This window comes from Pseudophryne corroboree, chromosome 11 (assembly GCF_028390025.1).
Source record: "Pseudophryne corroboree isolate aPseCor3 chromosome 11, aPseCor3.hap2, whole genome shotgun sequence".
Lineage (NCBI taxonomy): Eukaryota > Metazoa > Chordata > Amphibia > Anura > Myobatrachidae > Pseudophryne > Pseudophryne corroboree.
The window spans coordinates 338,166,028-338,189,628 of record NC_086454.1 but is presented as its reverse complement, the minus strand read 5'-3'; the positions used below and the strand labels follow the sequence as shown (position 1 = coordinate 338,189,628).

Sequence of the window (23,601 nt, the reverse complement as noted above, 5' to 3'; positions counted from 1 at the left end):
ATTGTGTTTTGTCAGGCAGTGTTTTTCTAATCACTCCTGTAAAACACCCCCTGACATTACGAAAAAACGAGAATGCAGAATACGACAGCATAGTAAATGAGACGTAAAAACCCCATAAAGTTACAAATTCACACTAGTGATGTCATTCGTGTTTAATCTCCCACCAAATCCCGACAATTACGAATTTTAGTAAATATACCCCATATAATATTATATATACACACACGTGTACAGGACCTTTTTTTATGGTCTGTACTGATTTTTGGCGCTCCAAACTTCCACTGAAAGTATACAAGAAAGGACCACGCCCCCTTTTGCCAGCGACCACGCCCCTTTTCAATTTTGTACCGATTTTTGTGTGTAAAATATTGGAGGGTATGTATTATACACATGATATATAGTATGATATACAGCAGGTCCCCGGGGTGAGGTAATTTGTAGGCCGGGTCTGCGCTGCGGCCTCCGGGCGGCGGGTGGCGCTGTCTGCCGGGGTCAGATTGGCCAGGGCCGGAGGTGTGTTTGGCGTCACCCTGTAACTCCCGCACCCGCCGCCTGTCACTCCTCTCTGCCTCTGCTCCTGCTAACATGGCGGTGCTGCTGAAACCCAGTCTGCTGTCCGGCGTGACCCGCTACCAGCCCTGCCTGGGAGCCCTGCACGGGAGAGCGAGGTAACCCACCCAGGAGCTGACACTCACCTGTATTCTGTGCCCCAGGAGCTGTCACTCACCTGTAGTCTGTGCCCCAGGAGCTGACACTCACCTGTAGTCTGTGCCCCAGGAGCTGACACTCACCTGTAGTCTGTGCCCCAGGAGCTGACACTCACCTGTAGTCTGTGCCCCAGGAGCTGACACTCACCTGTAGTCTGTGCCCCAGGAGCTGACACTCACCTGTAGTCTGTGCCCCAGGAGCTGACACTCACCTGTAGTCTGTGCCCCAGGAGCTGACACTCACCTGTAGTCTGTGCCCCAGGAGCTGACACTCACCTGTAGTCTGTGCCCCAGGAGCTGACACTCACCTGTAGTCTGTGCCCCAGGAGCTGACACTCACCTGTAGTCTGTGCCCCAAGAGCTGACACCTGTATTATGCTGTGCCCCAAGAGCTGCCACTCACCTGTGCTGTGCCCCAGGAGCTGCCACTCACCTGTGCTGTGCCCCAGGAGCTGCCACTCACCTGTGCTGTGCCCCAGGAGCTGCCACTCACCTGTGCTGTGCCCCAGGAGCTGCCACTCACCTGTGCTGTGCCCCAGGGGCTGGCACTCACCTGTGCTGGGCCCCAGGAGCTGCCACTCACCTGTGCTGTGCCCCAGGAGCTGCCACTCACCTGTGCTGTGCCCCAGGAGCTGGCACTCTCATCTGTGCTGTGCCCCAGGAGCTGACACTCACCTGTAGTCTGTCTGTCTGTGTAATGCACAGCTCTGACCTAGGAGCTTACACTCTAATTGCACAGTGACAGGTGCTGTTGCCAGGAGAGTGTGTGGGCTGCTGAGCTTGCACTCTTAATAGCAATGTGACACAAGGGAGAGAAATATGGCAGAGTCTGACCCAGATGGGTCCTATTCAGAGATATACCAGAGGACCTGACCCATTATAGAGACACACAGCAGGACACTGTGCCAAGGAGCTTGTACCCTAATGTGGCAGATTACTGGGAGCCCCCCCCCCCCCCCAAGCTGCGCTGTTGCAGGTACTTGCAGCACTTAGTTTGGGGGGTATTTTACTGGGGTAGTGCTCCTATGAATCCTGTGAGATAGAGATATAGATATTTTAATATAGAGGGGTTATATTATAGTGCAGAACAGAAACTTTAACCCCCCCCCATTGCGAGCGGGGCCTGTGATGGTGTGTGCTCCAGCGATGAGCTACCCTGACGCCCCCCCCCCCTCCTTCCCCTCTATATACTCCTTACTGTAAGGGATATAAGGACACCTCAAGGTCACTGAGCAGTACAGATCTGCATGATCCCCCAGCTCATGGCTTGAGGGCTCAGTGCGTAAGAGTCTGCAGAGCTGTCAGTGACTGTGGATGGGTGCATAGGGCAGTGAAGGAGTTAAATCTCTGTCTCTGCTGGTTGTGAAGGTCCTGTGGTGTGGAAAACCTGGCCTGGCGGAGTGTGGTGTAGACAGGATGTGGGGCTGTATATGATCCATTCCAGTGTGATCCATGTGGGGATAGGCGACTTCGGACTGTGAGCACAGCAGATTGGTACATACGTGACCCTGTGCCTCCTGTAATCCGAGAGGGGTATTAGTGAGGGCAGTGGGGTGACTGGAGGTCACATGTGGGGCTTATTATGGAGGTCACAGACCCCCTGCTCTGCATGATCTTGTGTGTGCTGCGTGTTGTATTTATAGGAGTCTCTAACACACAACACGTATGTGTCCTGGCTCCATGGTACCAAAGCATGTTCCTATGTCTCTCCTTCGTGTTGCGTGTATACAGTAATAGTCCGATAGCTGTGACGTATAGCCATACCCCTGCCGTATACTGGCAGTAGCCGCTTTACCATCAAGCTATCTTCTGCTGCTGCGAACACTGCTTATCTTATACCTCGCAGCACTGGTGCCTCGGCTGGTGGGCTCTAGCGCCGTGCCTCGCAGCACTGGTGCCTCGGCTGGTGGGCTCTAGCGCCGTGCCTCGCAGCACTGGTGCCTCGGCTGGTGGGCTCTAGCGCCGTGCAGCACTGGTGCCTCGGCTGGTGGGCTCTAGCGCCGTGCCTTGCAGCACTGGTGCCTCGGCTGGTGGGCTCTAGCGCCGTGCCTCGCAGCACTGGTGCCTCGGCTGGTGGGCTCTAGCGTCGTGCCTCGCAGCACTGGTGCCTCTGCTGGTGGGCTCTAGCGCCGTGCCTCGCAGCACTGGTGCCTCGGTTGGTGTGCGCTATTGCTGTGCCTCGCAGCACTGGTGCCTCAGCTGGTGGGCTCTAGCACCGTTCCTCACAGCACTGGTGCCTCGGCTGGCGGGCTCTAGCGTCGTGCCTCGGTTTATGGGCTCTAGCGCCGTGCCTCGCAGCACTGGTGCCTTGGCTGGTGTGCGCTATTGCTGTGCCTCGCTGTGCTGGGCCCCGGCTGTTGGGCTCTGGTGCGGTGCCTCGCTGCTCTGGTCAGTGTCCTATGTCTGCATACTCAGACCCTTATATAGGACCGAGTGGAGGTTATGCAGGTTCTCACTGCCCCAAAGCGGTAATGAGGAAATGTCCGCACTCCGTCCTGGGCACTGGGGGGTCTGCATCGCTTCTGTCTTTCACTTGGTGTTTCCATGGGTGGCACGGCATTCATTGGGTGTCTGATGGTGGAGGTGGTAACTGGGGGCCGGTGAGGGGGGTCCTATAAAGTCCCTGTATTAGTCCCGGAGATACAGTAAGTGGCTGCAGACGTGGCACAGGAGCGTGTTCCTCCAGCCGGGAAGAGGCAAGCAGCCAGCTGCTGTTTATAGATCACCTTGTCTGTCCCTGACATTACACCCCGCCGGTGTCACTTGGAGAATGGCCTATTCTGGAGCCTGCAGAGTCCTGGCCTGATTCTGCGTTACACACATCCAAACGCTGACTCCTCTGGGACGCTGCACTCTGTATATGGGTACATATACGGCTTGGCACAGGCTGCGCCCTGTATACGGGGATGTATGTGGCTCGGCACAGGCTGCGCCCTGTATACGGGGACATATGCGGCTCGGCACAGGCTGCGCCCTGTATACGAGGACATATGTGGCTCGGCACAGGCTGCACCCTATATACGGGGACATATGTGGCTCGGCACAGGCTGCGCCCTGTATACGAGGACATATGTGGCTCGGCACAGGCTGCACCCTATATACGGGGACATATGTGGCTCGGCACAGGCTGCGCCCTGTATACGAGGACATATGTGGCTCGGCACAGGCTGCACCCTATATACGGGGACATATGTGGCTCGGCACAGGCTGCGCCCTGTATACGAGGACATATGTGGCTCGGCACAGGCTGCGCCCTGTATACGGGGACATATGTGGCTCGGCACAGGCTGCGCCCTGTATACGGGGACATATGCGGCTCGGCACAGGCTGCGCCCTGTATACGGGGACATATGCGGCTCGGCACAGGCTGCGCCCTGTATACGGGGACCTATGCGGCTCGGCACAGGCTGCGCCCTGTATACGGGGACATATGCGGCTCGGCACAGGCTGCGCCCTGTATACGGGGACCTATGCGGCTTGGCAGAGGCTGCGCTGTGTATATGGGGACATATGCTGCTTGGCACAGGCTGCGCCCTGTATACGGGGAAATATACGGCTTGGCAGAGACTGCACCCTGTATACGGGAACATATGCGGCTTGGCACAGGCTGTGCCCTGTATACGGGGACCTATGCGGCTCGGCACAGGCTGCGCCCTGTATACGGGGAAATATACGGCTTGGCAGAGACTGCACCCTGTATACGGGAACATATGCGGCTCGGCACAGGCTGCGCCCTGTATACGGGGACATATGCGGCTCGGCACAGGCTGCGCCCTGTATACGGGAACATATGCGGCTTGGCACAGGCTGTGCCCTGTATACGGGGACCTATGCGGCTTGGCAGAGGCTGCACCCTGTATACGGGAACATATGCGGCTTGGCAGAGGCTGCACCCTGTATACGGGAACATACGCGGCTTGGCAGAGGCTGTGCCCTGTATACGAGGACATATGTGGCTCGGCACAGGCTGTGCCCTGTATACGGGGACCTATGAGGCTCGGCACAGGCTGTGCCCTGTATACGGGGACCTATGCGGCTTGGCAGAGGCTGCACCCTGTATACGGGAACATATGCGGCTTGGCACAGGCTGTGCCCTGTATACGGGGACCTATGCGGCTTGGCACAGGCTGTGCTCTGTATACAGGGAAATATACGGCTTGGCAGAGGCTGCACCCTGTATACGGGAATATATGCGGCTTGGCACAGGCTGTGCCCTGTATACGGGGACCTATGCGGCTTGGCAGAGGCTGCACCCTGTATACGGGAACATATGCGGCTTGGCACAGGCTGTGCCCTGTATATGGGGACCTATGCGGCTTGGCACAGGCTGTGCCCTGTATACAGGGAAATATACGGCTTGGCAGAGGCTGCACCCTGTACATATGCGGGAACATATGCGGCTTGGCAGAGGCTGCACCCTGTATGCGGGAACATATGCGGCTTGGCAGAGGCTGCACCCTGTATACGGGAACATATGCGGCTTGGCACATGCTGTGCCCTGTATATGGGGACATGTGGCTCGGCACAGGCTGCGCTCTGTATACGGGGACCTATGCGGCTCGGCACAGGCTGTGCCCTGTATACGGGGACCTATGCGGCTCGGCACAGGCTGTGCCCTGTATACGGGGACCTATGCGGCTCGGCACAGGCTGCGCCCTGTATACAGGACAGGCAAAGTTTGAGTGACAGCTTTTTAGGTTTTCTGTGCAGTGATACAGTGCACCCGGAAAGTATTCACAGCGCCTTCACTTTTTCCACATTTTGTTATGTTACAGCAGGGGTGGGGAACCTTTTTTCTACCAAGGGCCATTTGGATATTTATAAAATTTTTCAGGGGCCATACAAAAATGATCAACTTAAAAATTAGCCTGCCCCCAGTCTCTTGTTATGCCCGATTAGATTTTCCCCCAGTCAGTTGTTATGCCCCATTAGATATGCCCACTGTCAGTAGTTTTGGCCCATTAGATATGCCCCGTCAGTTGTTATGCCCTCCCTTTTCTCGAAACTATGGGAGAGATGTCATGACGTCTCTCCCATAGCGCCACACATGCACACTGCCTGAGCCAGAAGCTTGAGCTCAGGACTGAGCTCCTGCCTCCGGCTGCTGCTGAGCTGGGCGCCCGCTGGTGGTAATATCTCAGCGGGCACTTGGCATCTCCTCTCGTTTAGGTGAGCCTGGCCGGGCCGGATCAAGTGGCTTTGAGGGCCTTATACGGCCCTCGGGCCTGAGGTTCCCCACCCCTGTGTTACAGCCTTATTCCGAAATGGAATAAATTAATTTTTCCCCTCAAAATTCTACACACAAAACTTATGTACATGTGATTTCTTAGTTTTTTATTTTTAATAAATTTGCAAAAATCTCAAACTTTTTTCACGTTGTCCTTATGGGGTATTGCGTGTAGAATTTTGAGGGGAAATAAATGAATTTATTCCATTCTGTAATAAGGCTGTAACATAACACAGTGTGGAAAAAGTGATGAGCTGTGAATACTTTCCGGATGCACTGTATGTTGTGGTGATTGGTGGGTATATACATGGGGGGTGGGGCATGTGATGTCACAGCAGCTGAAATGACTGGTATATGTTTTATCTGTGTCTTCCCTGTACATGGGAGTGAGGGAAGGAATGGTGCATTATCGCTGTATGTTGTGGTGATTGGTGGGTATATACATGGGGGGTGGGGCATGTGATGTCACAGCAGCTGAAATGACTGGTATATGTTTTATCTGTGTCTTCCCTGTACATGGGAGTGAGGGAAGGAATGGTGCATTATCGCTGTATGTTGTGGTGATTGGTGGGTATATACATGGGGGGTGGGGCATGTGATGTCACAGCAGCTGAAATGACTGGTATATGTTTTATCTGTGTCTTCCCTGTACATGGGAGTGAGGGAAGGAATGGTGCATTATCGCTGTATGTTGTGGTGATTGGTGGGTATATACATGGGGGGTGGGGCATGTGATGTCACAGCAGCTGAAATGACTGGTATATGTTTTATCTGTGTCTTCCCTGTACATGGGAGTGAGGGAAGGAATGGTGCATTATCGCTGTATGTTGTGGTGATTGGTGGGTATATACATGGGGGGTGGGGCATGTGATGTCACAGCAGCTGAAATGACTGGTATATGTTTTATCTGTGTCTTCCCTGTACATGGGAGTGAGGGAAGGAATGGTGCATTATCGCTGTATGTTGTGGTGATTGGTGGGTATATACATGGGGGGTGGGGCATGTGATGTCACAGCAGCTGAAATGACTGGTATATGTTTTATCTGTGTCTTCCCTGTACATGGGAGTGAGGGAAGGAATGGTGCATTATCGCTGTATGTTGTGGTGATTGGTGGGTATATACATGGGGGGTGGGGCATGTGATGTCACAGCAGCTGAAATGACTGGTATATGTTTTATCTGTGTCTTCCCTGTACATGGGAGTGAGGGAAGGAATGGTGCATTATCGCTGTATGTTGTGGTGATTGGTGGGTATATACATGGGGGGGTGGGGCATGTGATGTCACAGTAGCTGAAATGACTGGTATATGTTTTCTCTATCGTCCTAGTGGATGCTGGGGTTCCTGAAAGGACCATGGGGAATAGCGGCTCCGCAGGAGACAGGGCACAAAAAGTAAAGCTTTTCCAGATCAGGTGGTGTGCACTGGCTCCTCCCCCTATGACCCTCCTCCAGACTCCAGTTAGATTTTTGTGCCCGGCCGAGAAGGGTGCAATCTAGGTGGCTCTCCTAAAGAGCTGCTTAGAAAAAGTTCAGCTTAGGTTTTTTATTTTACAGTGAGTCCTGCTGGCAACAGGATCACTGCAACGAGGGACTGAGGGGAGAAGAAGTGAACTCACCTGCGTGCAGGATGGATTGGCTTCTTGGCTACTGGACATCAGCTCCAGAGGGACGATCACAGGTACAGCCTGGATGGTCACCGGAGCCGCGCCGCCGGCCCCCTTGCAGATGCTGAAGTCAGAAGAGGTCCAGAATCGGCGGCTGAAGACTCCTGCAGTCTTCTAAAGGTAGCGCACAGCACTGCAGCTGTGCGCCATTTTCCTCTCAGCACACTTCACACGCAGTCACTGAGGGTGCAGGGCGCTGGGGGGGGGGCGCCCTGGGAGGCAAATGTAACCTATATAAAGGCTAAAAATACCTCACATATAGCCCCCAGAGGCTATATGGAGATATTTAACCCCTGCCTGGATTCACTAAATAGCGGGAGACGAGCCCGCCGGAAAGGGGGCGGGGCCTATCTCCTCAGCACACGGCGCCATTTCCTCTCACAGCTCCGCTGGTCAGGACGGCTCCCAGGTCTCTCCCCTGCACTGCACTACAGAAACAGGGTAAAACAGAGAGGGGGGGCAAATTTATGGCGATATTTTGATATATATAAAGCAGCTATAAGGGAGCACTTATTATAAGGCTATCCCTGTTATATATAGCGCTTTTGGTGTGTGCTGGCAAACTCTCCCTCTGTCTCCCCAAAGGGCTAGTGGGTCCTGTCTTCGTTAGGAGCATTCCCTGTGTGTCTGCTGTGTGTCGGTACGTGTGTGTCGACATGTATGAGGACGATATTGGTGTGGAGGCGGAGCAATTGCCAAATATGAGGATGTCACCCCCTAGGGAGTCGACACCAGAATGGATGCCTTTATTTATGGAACTACGGGATAGTGTCAACACGCTAAAGCAGTCGTTTGACGACATGAGACGGCCGGACAATCAATTAGTGCCTGTCCAGGCGACTCAAACACCGTCAGGGGCTGTGAAACGCCCTTTGCCTCAGTCGGTCGACACAGACCCAGACACAGGCACTGACTCCAGTGGTGACGGTGACGAATCAACCGTATTTTCCAGTAGGGCCACACGTTATATGATTTTGGCAATGAAGGAGGCGTTACATTTAGCTGATACTACAGGTACCACTAAACAGGGTATTATGTGGGGTGTGAAAAAACTACCTATAGTTTTTCCTGAATCAGAAGAATTAAATGACGTGTGTAATGAAGCGTGGGTTGCCCCTGATAAAAAGCTGATAATTTCAAAGAAATTATTGGCATTATACCCTTTCCCGCCAGAGGTTAGGGAGCGCTGGGAAACACCTCCTAGGGTGGACAAGGCGCTAACACGCTTATCTAAACAAGTGGCGTTACCCTCTCCTGAGACGGCCGCACTTAAAGATCCATCAGATAGGAGGATGGAAAATATCCAAAAAAGTATATACACACATGCAGGTGTTATACTACGACCAGCTATAGCGACTGCCTGGATGTGCAGTGCTGGGGTAGTTTGGTCAGAGTCCCTGATTGAAAATATTGATACCCTGGACAGGGACAATATTTTACTGTCGTTAGAACAAATAAAGGATGCATTTCTTTATATGCGTGATGCACAGAGGGATATCTGCACACTGGCATCACGGGTAAGTGCTATGTCCATTTCAGCCAGAAGAGCTTTATGGACGCGACAGTGGACAGGCGATGCGGATTCAAAACGACATATGGAAGTTTTGCCGTATAAAGGGGAGGAGTTATTTGGAGTCGGTCTATCAGATTTGGTGGCCACGGCTACAGCCGGGAAATCCACCTTTTTACCTCAAGTCACTCCCCAACAGAAGAAGGCACCGACTTTTCAACCGCAGCCCTTTCGTTCCTTTAAAAATAAGAGAGCAAAGGGCTATTCATATCTGCCACGAGGCAGAGGTCGAGGGAAGAAACAGCAACAGGCAGCTCCTTCCCAGGAACAGAAGCCTTCCCCGGCTTCTACAAAAGCCTCAGCATGACGCTGGGGCTTCTCAAGCGGACTCGGGGACGGTGAGTGGTCGTCTCAAAAATTACAGCGCGCAGTGGGCTCACTCGCAGGTAGATCCCTGGATCCTGCAGATAATATCTCAGGGGTACAGGTTGGAATTAGAGACAGATCCACCTCGCCGTTTCCTGAAGTCTGCTTTACCAACGTCCCCCTCCGAAAGGGAGACGGTTTTGGAAGCCATTCACAAGCTGTACTCTCAGCAGGTGATAGTCAAGGTACCTCTTCTACAACAAGGGAAGGGGTATTATTCCACTCTTTTTGTGGTACCGAAGCCGGATGGCTCGGTAAGGCCTATTCTAAATCTGAAGTCCTTGAACCTGTACATAAAGAAGTTCAAGTTCAAGATGGAGTCACTCAGAGCAGTGATAGCGAACCTGGAAGAGGGGGACTTTATGGTATCCTTGGACATCAAGGATGCGTATCTCCACGTTCCAATTTACCCCTCACACCAGGGGTACCTCAGGTTCGTTGTACAAAACTGTCACTATCAGTTTCAGACGCTGCCGTTCGGATTGTCCACGGCACCTCGGGTCTTTACAAAGGTAATGGCCGAGATGATGATTCTTCTTCGAAGAAAAGGCATATTAATTATCCCATACTTGGACGATCTCCTAATAAGGGCAAGGTCCAGAGAACAGCTAGAGATGGGATTAGCACTGTCTCAAGAAGTGCTAAAACAGCACGGGTGGATTCTGAATATTCCAAAATCCCAGTTAATGCCGACAACTCGTCTGCTGTTCCTAGGGATGATTCTGGACACGGTTCAGAAAAAGGTTTTTCTCCCGGAGGAAAAAGCCAAGGAGTTATCCGAGCTTGTCAGGAACCTCCTAAAACCAGGAAAGGTGTCTGTACATCAATGCACAAGAGTCCTGGGAAAAATGGTGGCTTCTTACGAAGCAATTCCATTCGGCAGATTCCACGCAAGAATTTTCCAAAGGGATCTGTTGGACAAATGGTCAGGGTCGCATCTTCAGATGCACCTGCGGATAACCCTGTCTCCAAGGACAAGGGTGTCTCTTCTGTGGTGGTTGCAGAGTGCTCATCTATTGGAGGGCCGCAGATTCGGCATACAGGATTGGATCCTGGTGACCACGGACGCCAGCCTGAGAGGCTGGGGAGCAGTCACACAAGGAAGAAACTTCCAGGGAGTATGGACGAGCCTGGAAACGTCTCTTCACATAAACATTCTGGAACTAAGAGCAATATACAATGCTCTAAGCCAGGCAGAACCTCTGCTTCAGGGAAAACCGGTGTTGATCCAGTCGGACAACATCACGGCAGTCGCCCATGTGAACAGACAGGGCGGCACAAGAAGCAGGAGTGCAATGGCAGAAGCTGCAAGGATTCTTCGCTGGGCAGAGAATCATGTGATAGCACTGTCAGCAGTGTTCATCCCGGGAGTGGACAACTGGGAAGCAGACTTCCTCAGCAGACACGATCTTCACCCGGGAGAGTGGGGGCTTCATCCAGAAGTCTTCCACTTGCTGGTAACCCGTTGGGAAAGACCAATGGTGGACATGATGGCGTCTCGCCTCAACAAAAAACTGGACAGGTATTGCGCCAGGTCAAGAGATCCGCAGGCAATAGCTGTGGACGCGCTGGTAACGCCTTGGGTGTACCAGTCGGTGTATGTGTTTCCTCCTCTGCCTCTCATACCAAAAGTATTGAGAATTATACGGCAAAGAGGCGTAAGGACGATACTAGTGGTTCCGGATTGGCCAAGAAGGACTTGGTACCCGGAACTTCAAGAGATGATCACGGAAGATCCGTGGCCTCTACCTCTAAGGAGGGACTTGCTTCAGCAGGGTCCCTGTCTGTTTCAAGACTTACCGCGGCTGCGTTTGACGGCATGGCGGTTGAACGCCGGATCCTAAAGGAAAAAGGCATGCCGGAAGAAGTCATTCCTACTTTGATTAAAGCAAGGAAGGAAGTAACCGTGCAACATTATCACCGAATTTGGCGAAAATATGTTGCGTGGTGCGAAGATCGGAGTGCTCCGACGGAGGAATTTCAACTGGGTCGATTCCTACATTTCCTGCAATCAGGATTGTCTATGGGTCTCAAATTGGGATCTATTAAGGTTCAAATTTCGGCCCTGTCGATTTTCTTTCAAAAAGAATTGGCTTCAGTCCCTGAAGTCCAGACCTTTGTTAAGGGAGTGCTACATATACAGCCTCCTGTGGTGCCTCCAGTGGCACCGTGGGATCTCAATGTGGTTTTGGACTTTCTAAAATCTCATTGGTTTGAACCACTAAAGAAGGTGGATTTGAAATATCTCACATGGAAAGTGACCATGCTTCTAGCCCTGGCTTCGGCCAGGAGAGTGTCAGAACTGGCAGCTTTATCTTACAAAAGCCCATATCTGATTTTCCATTCGGACAGGGCAGAACTGCGGACTCGTCCGCATTTTCTCCCTAAGGTGGTGTCAGCATTTCATCTGAACCAGCCTATTGTAGTGCCTGCGGCTACAAGTGACTTGGAGGACTCCAAGTTACTGGACGTTGTCAGAGCATTAAAAATATATATTGCAAGGACAGCTGGAGTCAGAAAATCTGACTCGTTGTTTATATTGTATGCACCCAACAAGATGGGTGCTCCTGCGTCTAAGCAGACGATTGCTCGTTGGATCTGTAGCACAATCCAACTTGCACATTCTGTGGCAGGCCTGCCACAGCCTAAATCTGTAAAGGCCCACTCCACAAGGAAGGTGGGCTCATCTTGGGCGGCTGCCCGAGGGGTCTCGGCATTACAACTTTGCCGAGCAGCTACGTGGTCAGGGGAGAACACGTTTGTAAAATTTTACAAATTTGATACTCTGGCTAAGGAGGACCTGGAGTTCTCTCATTCGGTGCTGCAGAGTCATCCGCACTCTCCCGCCCGTTTGGGAGCTTTGGTATAATCCCCATGGTCCTTTCAGGAACCCCAGCATCCACTAGGACGATAGAGAAAATAAGATTTTACTTACCGATAAATCTATTTCTCGGAGTCCGTAGTGGATGCTGGGCGCCCATCCCAAGTGCGGATTATCTGCAATACTTGTACATAGTTATTGTTAACTAATTCGGGTTATTGTTGAAGGAAGCCATCTTTCAGAGGCTCCGCTGTTATCATACTGTTAACTGGGTTTAGATCACAAGTTGTACGGTGTGATTGGTGTGGCTGGTATGAGTCTTACCCGGGATTCAAAATCCTCCCTTATTGTGTACGCTCGTCCGGGCACAGTACCTAACTGGAGTCTGGAGGAGGGTCATAGGGGGAGGAGCCAGTGCACACCACCTGATCTGGAAAAGCTTTACTTTTTGTGCCCTGTCTCCTGCGGAGCCGCTATTCCCCATGGTCCTTTCAGGAACCTCAGCATCCACTACGGACTCCGAGAAATAGATTTATCGGTAAGTAAAATCTTATTTTATCTGTGTCTTCCCTGTACATGGGAGTGAGGGAAGGAATGGTGCATTATCGCTGTATGATGATTCTGACCTGTAACCATCCTGTTGTACCGTCAGCTCCTGGTGGTCTCATGTGGAGATGGGGCCCCCTGACCCCATCCTGGGCGTTACAGAAGCTTTCAAGAGAGACACGAACCCCAAGAAGATGAACCTGGGGGTGGGGGCGTATCGGGATGACGCTGGGAAGCCCTTTGTCCTGAGCAGCGTGCGGAAGGTGAGCTGTGTGGCGGCAGATCTGCGTGTATAACACTCGTACTATAGACAGGTCAGAGGTCACAGCGACCCTGAGCAGCGCGTGGAAGGTGAGCTGTGTGGCGGCAGATCTGCGTGTATAACACTACTATGGGCAGGTCAGAGGTCACAGCGCTCCTGCGCAGCGGGCGGAAGGTGAGCTGTGTGGCGGCAGATCTGCGTGTATAACACTCGTACTATAGACAGGTCAGAGGTCACAGCGCTCCTGAGCAGCGTGCGGATGGTAAGCTGTGTGGCGGCAGATCTGCGTGTGTAACACTATAGACAGGTCAGAGGTCACAGCGCTCCTGAGCAGCGTGCGGAAGGTGAGCTGTGTGGCGGCAGATCTGCGTGTGTAACACTATAGACAGGTCAGAGGTCACAGCGCTCCTGCGCATGGCTGGAAATCTTCACTTACAGCTGATCCTGTGGGCACATGTATGTTAGGGTAATGATACACGTGTGCGGTTCCTAAATGCCAGTAACTCCCAGACCCCGCTGTGTCCGACTGCAGGGTGATAGGAGTCAGGCCAGAGGCTCTTTCCTCCCTGTTACACGTTCTACCTAAACTCTGTGCCCTCAGTGGGTTATTCTTGTGGCTGGATACAAGGATATTCCTGTGTAGGAAGGGGGGGGGCACGTCGGTGTGTGGGAATTCGGCGGATGTGTGGGTGGGGAGGATGGGCACGGCCTATGTGGGGGACACGGTCTGTGGGGGAGTGGGGGGTGGCACGGCCTGTGGGTGTGTGAGGGGCAATGGGGGTGGCACGGTCTGTGTGGGTGGGTGGGGGGGGGGGGGGTGGCACGGTGTGTGTGTGGGGGGGGCGCGGTGTGTGGGGGGGATAGGTGGTGGGTGCCGCGGTCTGTGTGTGTGTGTGGGGAATGGGGGGTGGCGCGGTCTGTGTGTGTGTGGGGAATGGGGGGGTGGCGCGGTGTGTGTGTGGGGGGGGGGCGGTGTGTGTGTGTGTGTGGAAGGTGATGGGGGGGCGCGGTCTGTGTGTGGGGGGGAATGGGGGTGGGTGCAGCTGTACCTCGTTCTGTTGGAGGCATGGATAATAGACTGAGGTACATGGTGTCAGGCTATCGCACCAGGGAAGGGGTCGGTGGGACGATGCTTTGTCTGGGAATAAGCCGGGGAATGCACATTGGGGGTAATTCTGAGTTGATCGCAGCAGCAAATTTTTTAGCAGTTGGACAAAACCATGTGCACTGCAGGGGGGGCATATGTAACATGTGCAGAGAGAGTTAGATTTGGGTGGGGTGTATTCAAACTGAAATCGAAATTGCAGTGTAAAAATAAAGCAGCCAGTATTTACCTTGCATAGAAACAAAATAACCCACCCAAATCTAACTCTCTCTGCACATGTTACATATGCCCCCCCCTGCAGTGCACATGGTTTTGCCCAATTGCTAACAAACTTGCTGCTGCGATCAACTCAGAATTACCCCCATTGTGATTCTGTTTGCTCACAGATCTCAGACGTGTGTCTGCCCTGAGAACACGCCCTGTACACGTGATCCGGGAATGTCGCCTCCACCTGAGTGCTCCAGGCCAAGTTGTCCTCACGTGACCCTAGAATTAGAGAAGCGGTGGGGGGTATGGGAGGGATAGCTGTGACTGGGAAAGGGACTTCCTGCTGCAGTACATGGGCTGGCACCTCAGAGGTTACGTGCTGGGGGCGGTATGGTGGGGTCAGCAGTCCCTGGTACCAGGCCGGATATCTCCTGCAGTACATGGGCTGGCACCTCAGGTTACGTGCTGGGGGGGCGGTATGGTGGGGTCAGCAGTCCCTGGTATCCGGCTGGATATCTCCTGCAGTACATGAGCTGGCACCTCAGAGGTTACGTGCTGGGGGGCGGTATGGTGGGGTCAGCAGTCCCTGGTACCCGGCTGGATCTCTCCTGCAGTACATGGGCTGGCACCTCAGAGGTTACGTGCTGGGGGGCGGTATGGTGGGGTCAGCAGTCCCTGGTATCCGGCTGGATATCTCCTGCAGTACATGAGCTGGCACCTCAGAGGTTACGTGCTGGGGGGGCGGTATGGTGGGGTCAGCAGTCCCTGGTACCAGGCTGGATATCTCCTGCAGTACATGGGCTGGCACCTCAGAGGTTACGTGCTGGGGGGCGGTATGGTGGGGTCAGCAGTCCCTGGTACCCGGCTGGATCTCTCCTGCAGTACATGGGCTGGCACCTCAGAGGTTACGTGCTGGGGGGCGGTATGGTGGGGTCAGCAGTCCCTGGTATCCGGCTGGATATCTCCTGCAGTACATGAGCTGGCACCTCAGAGGTTACGTGCTGGGGGGGCGGTATGGTGGGGTCAGCAGTCCCTGGTACCCGGCTGGATCTCTCCTGCAGTACATGGGCTGGCACCTCAGAGGTTACGTGCTGGGGGGCGGTATGGTGGGGTCAGCAGTCCCTGGTACCCGGCTGGATCTCTCCTGCAGTACATGGGCTGGCACCTCAGAGGTTACGTGCTGGGGGCGGTATGGTGGGAGCAGCAGTCCCTGGTACCAGGCTGGATCTCTCCTGCAGTACATGGGATGGCACCTTAGAGGTTACGTGCTGGGGGCGGTATGGTGGGAGCAGCAGTCCCTGGTACCATGGCTGGATCTCTCCTGCAGTACATGGGCTGGCACCTCAGAGGTTACGTGCTGGGGGGCGGTATGGTGGGGTCAGCAGTCCCTGGTACCAGGCTGGATCTCTCCTGCAGTACATGGGCTGGCACCTCAGAGGTTACGTGCTGGGGGGCGGTATGGTGGGGTCAGCAGTCCCTGGTACCAGGCTGGATCTCTCCTGCAGTACATGGGCTGGCACCTCAGAGGTTACGTGCTGGGGGGCGGTATGGTGGGGTCAGCAGTCCCTGGTACCCGGCTGGATCTCTCCTGCAGTACATGGGCTGGCACCTCATAGGTTACGTGCTGGGGGGGCGGTATGGTGGGAGCAGCAGTCCCTGGTACCAGGCTGGATCTCTCCTGCAGTACATGGGATGGCACCTCAGAGGTTACGTGCTGGGGGGGCGGTATGGTGGGGTCAGCAGTCCCTGGTACCAGGCCGGATCTCTCCTGCAGTACATGGGCTGGCACCTCAGAGGTTACGTGCTGGGGGGGCGGTATGGTGGGAGCAGCAGTCCCTGGTACCAGGCTGGATCTCTCCTGCAGTACATGGGATGGCACCTCAGAGGTTACGTGCTGGGGGGCGGTATGGTGGGGTCAGCAGTCCCTGGTACCAGGCCGGATCTCTCCTGCAGTACATGGGATGGCACCTCAGAGGTTACGTGCTGGGGGGGCGGTATGGTGGGGTCAGCAGTCCCTGGTACCAGGCCGGATCTCTCCTGCAGTACATGGGCTGGCACCTCAGAGGTTACGTGCTGGGGGGGCGGTATGGTGGGAGCAGCAGTCCCTGGTACCAGGCCGGATCTCTCCTGCAGTACATGGGATGGCACCTTAGAGGTTACGTGCTGGGGGGCGGTATGGTGGGGTCAACAGTCCCTGGTACCAGGCTGGATCTCTCCTGCAGTACATGGGCTGGCACCTCAGAGGTTACGTGCTGGGGGGCGGTATGGTGGGGTCAGCAGTCCCTGGTACCCGGCTGGATCTCTCCTGCAGTACATGGGCTGGCACCTCAGAGGTTACGTGCTGGGGGGGCGGTATGGTGGGGTCAGCAGTCCCTGGTACCAGGCTGGATCTCTCCTGCAGTACATGGGCTGGCACCTCAGAGGTTACGTGCTGGGGGGGCGGTATGGTGGGAGCAGCAGTCCCTGGTACCAGGCCGGATCTCTCCTGCAGTACATGGGATGGCACCTTAGAGGTTACGTGCTGGGGGGCGGTATGGTGGGGTCAACAGTCCCTGGTACCAGGCTGGATCTCTCCTGCAGTACATGGGCTGGCACCTCAGAGGTTACGTGCTGGGGGGCGGTATGGTGGGGTCAGCAGTCCCTGGTACCAGGCTGGATCTCTCCTGCAGTACATGGGCTGGCACCTCAGAGGTTATGTGCTGGGGGGCGGTATGGTGGGAGCAGCAGTCCCTGGTACCAGGCCGGATATTTCCTGCAGTACATGGGCTGGCACCTCAGGTTACGTGCTGGGGGGCGGTATGGTGGGAGCAGCAGTCCCTGGTACCAGGCTGGATCTCTCCTGCAGTACATGGGCTGGCACCTCAGGTTACGTGCTGGGGGGCGGTATGGTTGGGTCAACAGTCCCTGTGCCAGTCAGTGGATCTTTCCCTGCAGAGGACACAAGTCTCAGGGCTGCAGCTTCTACTTTGAACCTTTCCACCACTTGCCAATAAATCTGTTTACTTGATCTTTGCTTTCTAGCCGATGTAGTGACGGTGCTGCAATGTGCTGCGTTTAGTGTCCCCTCCTGTCCTGCTGCCAGTACTGGGTCCTCTGCTGTCTCCATGCGGGGGCGCCGGTCAGCTGGTGTATCAGACATTATAATGCTATAGGAGACTGTATGGGGCGGATTGAGCCTCGAGGTGCACCTGCACCTGAGTTCCCGTAGGTAGACCCTTCTGCTGAGACACACACACCCTAATATCCTGCAGCTTTAAGCCTTGCGGGTAACAGAACCTGCCCCAGGGTGTTACAGCAGATTCAGGCACTGCACAGAGGAAGAGAGAAGTGTTACTGTGCCTACATACAGATACTGAGAGTCAGACCCTGGGCATGGGGGGCTGACGCTGTACTAGGAACAGAAAAGGGGAAATCTACAGTAAGAACGGGTTTTTGCTTTGCGAGCATTTGACTATTTATATGTGATATACTGTAATAGTACATAATGCCTTAAAGCCGTTTCCCAGCTCCAGTCCTCAGCAACCACCAACAGTGCATGTTTTCCAGATCTCCTCAGCAGCACAAGTGAAATAATTAGCGCCACCTGGGAGTATGGGTGGAACAGCCAGTAGATCTGGAAAACATGGCCTGAGGAGTGGGCCTGGGATACACTGCCTTAGAGTGGATCCGGACATCATGCAGTAGGGTGGTTCTATAACGTCTATATGTCTCTCTCAGGCCGAGGCGCAGATGGCAGCCAAGAACCTGGACAAGGAGTACCTGCCTATTGGAGGGCTGGCAGAATTTGCCCGGGCATCGGCTCAGCTGGCGCTTGGTGACAACGCCGAGGTGGTACAGAGTGGACGGGTAAGTTAGCATTTACCTGGCGTCACGTCCGGGCTCTACCGGTTAGAACTGGCAAACGCTGGAGGAGGAGGATGTGTGACGCACCTGTATAATCTCTGCCACAGTGACAGACGGACATTATATTTCCTATGTAAAGGGGAAAGTAACCTATCTACTTGTGGGATGGGGATCTGTAGCTGACAAGTGTCTGTTCTGTGTAATAGTGTACAGCGGGGTGTAAGGGTCAGGGTTACTCTGTGGATATTACCTGACTGACCAGAGATCAGCCTCCTCATTTCCCCCCTATACATATAAGGGGTGACAGATGGCTGTAACCTTATCTCACCTGTGCCGGGGCAAGAGATCCGTCCGGTACAGACGTGGTGCTTCGTTATCCTGGCGCTGAGGCACTGTAGATAGTGAGTGTATATAGTCTATTGCAGTGGTCTCCAACCTTAATTGGGGTGTGAGCTACCTCCCCTCAATGCGTGTGCGTCCCTGCAAAAGTGGGTGTGGCCTCACAAAAGTGGGTGTATCCTTACAACTACAAGTAATTCCCCCCCCGCGTAGTGGCAGACACACAAATATTGCCCCTCAGCAGTGGCAGACACACAAATATTGCCCCTCAGCAGTGGCAGACACAAATATTGCCCCTCAGCAGTGGAAGATAATCAAATAATTCCTCCCAGCAGTGCCAGATATACAAATAATGCCCCCATTAGTGCCAGATAAAATGCCCCCCCGCAGTGTCCGATGCAGTGCCCCACACAGTGCTAACCCTTGCTGGCTTCTTCTACTGCCGCCGGTGCTGCTCCTCCTGTATGAGGGACAGAAGGGGAGGAGAGCGCAGCGCGCGCCTCTCCTGTGAAGTCCGGAGAGCGGCTGCGGTGAGGGTGACAGTCTGCTGCGGGCATTTAAAATATGGTGCCGGTAAGTGAGCCAATCAAAACTCGCGGTCCGGCAACCAATCAGGTGCCGCCACTACCGGTCCACGAGCTCTGATTGACTGACGGCCGACACAATATTAAAAATGAAGGGAGGAGGAGTGCCAGTGACTGCCCAAGCCCGTGCGCTGTGTGAGCTACGGGTTGGAGATCACTGGTCTATTGGCTGTCCATGCACTGTTATACCAGGAGCAGGTCCACTCCCCAGAGTCCCATCATGTGACGGGGAGCGATGTAGTCTGGGACGGTTGATGACAATTTTCATAATGGATAAATATTGCACATACATCTGATAATAGCGCACAGATCTCAGCCGTCGCATTGCCTGTTCCTGATGTCCGGCGCTGGTGCTCAAGTGTCCCGACAGAATAGTCCTTCTGTTCCCCCGCCTGGTGACGTCATACCGCAGTATGTCCATGATGTAAGCAGCCTGATGTCCTGTGGGCTCAGAGGATGAGGAGGAGGCCGTGCTTCCTGTGATGCCCCCCTTCCTTTATAGGCCCAAGTTTTGTAATTTGTAGATTTATGTGTAGGCCACAAAGTACCCTCCATGATTCGTACGACGGACCTGCCTAGTCTCCCTCCCACCACCTCCAGCTAGTCAGTCTCTGCGTGTGTGAGTGAATGGGGAAGACATGGAACCTGCGATTACCCAGTGTCCTATAGTCTGGACCTGTATGTTTAGCTTCTCCCCACATCACTGGGGCAGGGGATAATAGCTGTGCCGCTATATAGGTGGTGGGGAGTGAATGCGTTCTCCTGATCTGGTTCCGGTTTCCCCGCGGTATATCACTGTACAGACGTCACTGGGGCAGGGGATAATAGCGGTGTAGTGTACAGACGTCACTGGGGCAGGGGATAATAGCGGTGTAGTGTACAGACGTCACTGGGGCAGGGGATAATAGCGGTGTAGTGTACAGACGTCACTGGGGCAGGGGATAATAGCGGTATAGTGTACAGACGTCACTGGGGCAGGGGATAATAGCGATATAGTGTACAGACGTCACTGGGACAGGGGATAATAGCGGTATAGTGTACAGACGTCACTGGGGCAGGGGATAATAGCGATATAGTGTACAGACGTCACTGGGACAGGGGATAATAGCGGTATAGTGTACAGACGTCACTGGGGCAGGGGATAATAGCGATATAGTGTACAGACGTCACTGGGACAGGGGATAATAGCGGTATAGTGTACAGACGTCACTGGGGCAGGGGATAATAGCTGTGACTGATTATAGGCGGCGGGGAGTGAATGCGTTCTCCTGGTTATTCTGATCTGATTCCCTTCTGTCTCCGCAGTATATCACTGTACAGACCATCTCTGGAACTGGATCTCTGCGAGTCGGAGGCAACTTCTTGGTGAGTTAGATGCGCCCAGGTAGTGTGTCCGGGATTACTTTCCACTGTGGGATCTGTCCTTCTCCTCTGGCAGTGCTGCATTGTACAGTGACAACCGTACATGTGGTTGTCACCAGCCGGGTATGTGTAGGAAGAGGACCCCCGGGTGCTTTATTTTATATCCATATACTGGAATGGGGAACCATACCGGCTCATTCCCCCCCAACCGGACACTCGGGCTCACCACATACGTCCTTCTCTGTACTAATCCAACATGTCACTGCTGCGGCTTCTGAGAACCCATTACTGTCCCTGACTGTGGTAACGAGGGTATCCAGGTCTGTGGTTCGCTCTCACCCGGAGGGGGTGGGTGTTCTCTCCCTATTACATGACCAGAGCCGTTTACCCTCCTAGGGGTGAGCCCGGGACATGTGCTTTCACGTCCTCAGGGTAACGTGTTCTGCGCTCCATCAGATATTCTGTGACTTGTTTCTTTGCAGCAACGGTTCTATAAAGCCAGCCGGGACGTGTACCTGCCCAAGCCGTCCTGGGGCAACCACACCCCAATCTTCCGTGATGCTGGATTGGAGCTTAAAGGATACAGATATTATGACCCTAAGACCTGCGGCTTTGATTTTTCTGGGGCTCTGGATGATATTTCGGTGAGTGACCCTGACATATTTATTGTAGAGCGTCTCTGCAGAACGTTACCAGGCACTGCGCTCTGCGCTTACCTCTCTAATTACCTCACATTATTCTGCCTTTCCAGAAAATCCCAGAGCAGAGCATCATCCTTTTCCACGCCTGCGCTCACAACCCCACCGGCGTGGACCCCAAGAAAGAGCAGTGGAAGGAGTTGGCAGCTGTGGTTAAGGTAACTCTCGTATGGCACATGGCTATGGGTACCGTGTGGGCACTTGGCACTAATACCGATGTTATCACTTCCACTAATCCATGAAATCGGTGCCTATATGAGCGGGCATAGAGTTCTTCTCTGGGCAGGACAGAGGAATCTATCCCTGGTATCTGTGCCTATATGAGCGGGCATAGTCTTTCTCTGGGCAGGACAGAGTCCTCTCATTCTTGTGTTGTGTAAATGTCTCTTTCCAGAGTCGCCGCCTGTTCCCCTTCTTTGATATGGCTTACCAAGGCTTTGCCAGCGGAGATATTGACCGGGATGCCTGGGCCGTACGTCACTTCATCCAGGAGGGCCTCAATGTTGTGGTCTCCCAGTCCTATGCGAAGAACATGGGGCTCTATGGTGGGTATACCAGTCTCTGTGGAAGGGCAGTAAAGCATGGTTTGGGGACCATCTGTTGTCCTGGTATTCCCGGAGTGGCTCGCTCATGTTTCAATGTATTCTGCATCCAGGTGAACGTGTCGGCGCTTTCACTGTGGTCTGCAGTGATGTCGATGAAGCCAAGAGAGTGGAATCCCAGCTGAAAATCCTGATTCGTCCCATGTACTCAAACCCTCCTCTTAATGGGGCGAGAATAGCCGCCGCCATACTGACCCAGCCAGACCTGCGTGGCGAGTGGTAAGTATATAATGCCAGTGTGTTCTTGGGGATTGGATCCTTCTGTCCGGTGGCAACTCACGCTCTGTCTCTCCGCAGGCTGCAGGAGGTGAAGGGTATGGCCAACCGCATTATCAGCATGCGCGAGCAGCTGGTGTCCAACCTGAAGAAGGAAGGCTCCATACATAGCTGGCAGCACATAAGCGACCAGATCGGCATGTTCTGCTTCACCGGCTTACGCCCAGAACAGGTGAGCCTCAGAGCAGCAAACGAGTGTGGGTCACATGCGGTGACCGGGTTGTTCTAAGCAAAAGCCGAGACCTCAAGACTTTTCCAGGTTTCTCAGTGTCTCATGGCACATAATGAAGGCGATGTCTCTCCCCCGCCCCCGCTACTGGTCTTGTCCGAACCTGGCCACTTAGAGTATGTGGAATTATGGTGGGGGCAGGAGTTCTGTCACATTATCGGTGGTTAATCACGGCGCTCGTTTCATTGTTCTTTCTCCTCACCCGCAGGTGGAGCGTCTCACAAAGGAATTCTCCATCTACATGACCAAGGATGGTCGGATCTCTGTAGCCGGTGTCACATCGGGAAATGTTGGCTATCTCGCTCACGCCATCCATCAGGTCTCCAAGTGAGGGAAGAGTCGCCATGTATGGAAAGCCCCTCCCCCGGCGCAGAGAACTGTACACCCCAGCCCAGTGTATCCATTGATGTACCTTTAGAACTGTTACAGATACCCCAGTGTTAAAGATCTCCCCTGTCCATGAACTATGTCTGATTCCTTGTTGCTGCTCCTAAGTAAAAGGAAGTATGTGAACCTGGGACCGCTCTGGCGTCCTGGAGCTTCCCTGGGAAAACGCCGCTGTAGAAGATGCACCACCTGGTGACCAGGAAGGATTCCTCAGCGGGTTTCCCATCTCAAGCCTATAAATCATAGGTTCTAATACTGGCCCCATCAGCTTCCGCCGTCACATCACCCAGCCATTCTGACAGTCCTGGGGTGCTGGTGTCCGGGGGAGAGGAACAGCTGAATAGTACTCTGAATGTATTGTTGCAATAAAATGAATTTGGGAATGTTCTGCGTTGTTGGAGATGATTCCAGAGGGGTGGCCGTTTGATTGCCCTTGGTCTGTATAGTGGGTCTCTACATGTGCATCTAGCCTGGACGCACCAGTAACAGTGGTACTGTTATGCGGCACCTCTGTTGTCTAGTAGCGGGAACTCAGGCAGTAGGTGGAGGGTTAGGGAGGAGGGGGATCAGGCAGTAGGTGGAGGGTTAGGGAGGAAGGGGGATCAGGCAGTAGGTGGAGGGTTAGGGATGAAGGGGGATCAGGCAGTAGGTGGAGGGTTAGGGAGGAAGGGGGATCAGGCAGTTGGTGGAGGGTTAGGGAGGAAGGGGGATCAGGCAGTGGGTGGAGGGTTAGGGAGGAGGGGGATCAGGCAGTAGGTGGAGGGTTAGGGAGGAGGGGGATCAGGCAGTAGGTGGAGGGTTAGGG

At 53.9% G+C, this 23,601-nt stretch overlaps 1 protein-coding gene across 2 annotated transcripts in view; it reads left to right on the top strand.

Moving 5' to 3' along the window:
* Positions 1-23,183, top strand: part of GOT2 (glutamic-oxaloacetic transaminase 2) — a 29,071-nt gene extending 5,888 nt beyond the window's left edge. Inside the window, exons 1-10 of one of the 2 annotated variants that reach the window (XM_063945852.1) lie at positions 539-668; positions 13,009-13,165; positions 18,194-18,322; positions 20,548-20,607; positions 21,087-21,248; positions 21,356-21,460; positions 21,697-21,847; positions 21,958-22,123; positions 22,202-22,352; positions 22,618-23,183. In XM_063945852.1, the coding sequence (XP_063801922.1) occupies positions 586-668; positions 13,009-13,165; positions 18,194-18,322; positions 20,548-20,607; positions 21,087-21,248; positions 21,356-21,460; positions 21,697-21,847; positions 21,958-22,123; positions 22,202-22,352; positions 22,618-22,740 (1,287 nt within the window). In that variant the 5' untranslated portion in view covers positions 539-585 and the 3' untranslated portion in view covers positions 22,741-23,183. Of the gene's footprint in view, positions 1-538; positions 669-13,008; positions 13,166-18,193; positions 18,323-20,547; positions 20,608-21,086; positions 21,249-21,355; positions 21,461-21,696; positions 21,848-21,957; positions 22,124-22,201; positions 22,353-22,617 lie in introns of those variants that run through there. The other variant, XM_063945853.1, reaches the window with a different exon arrangement.
* The last annotated feature ends 418 nt before the right edge of the window (positions 23,184-23,601 follow it).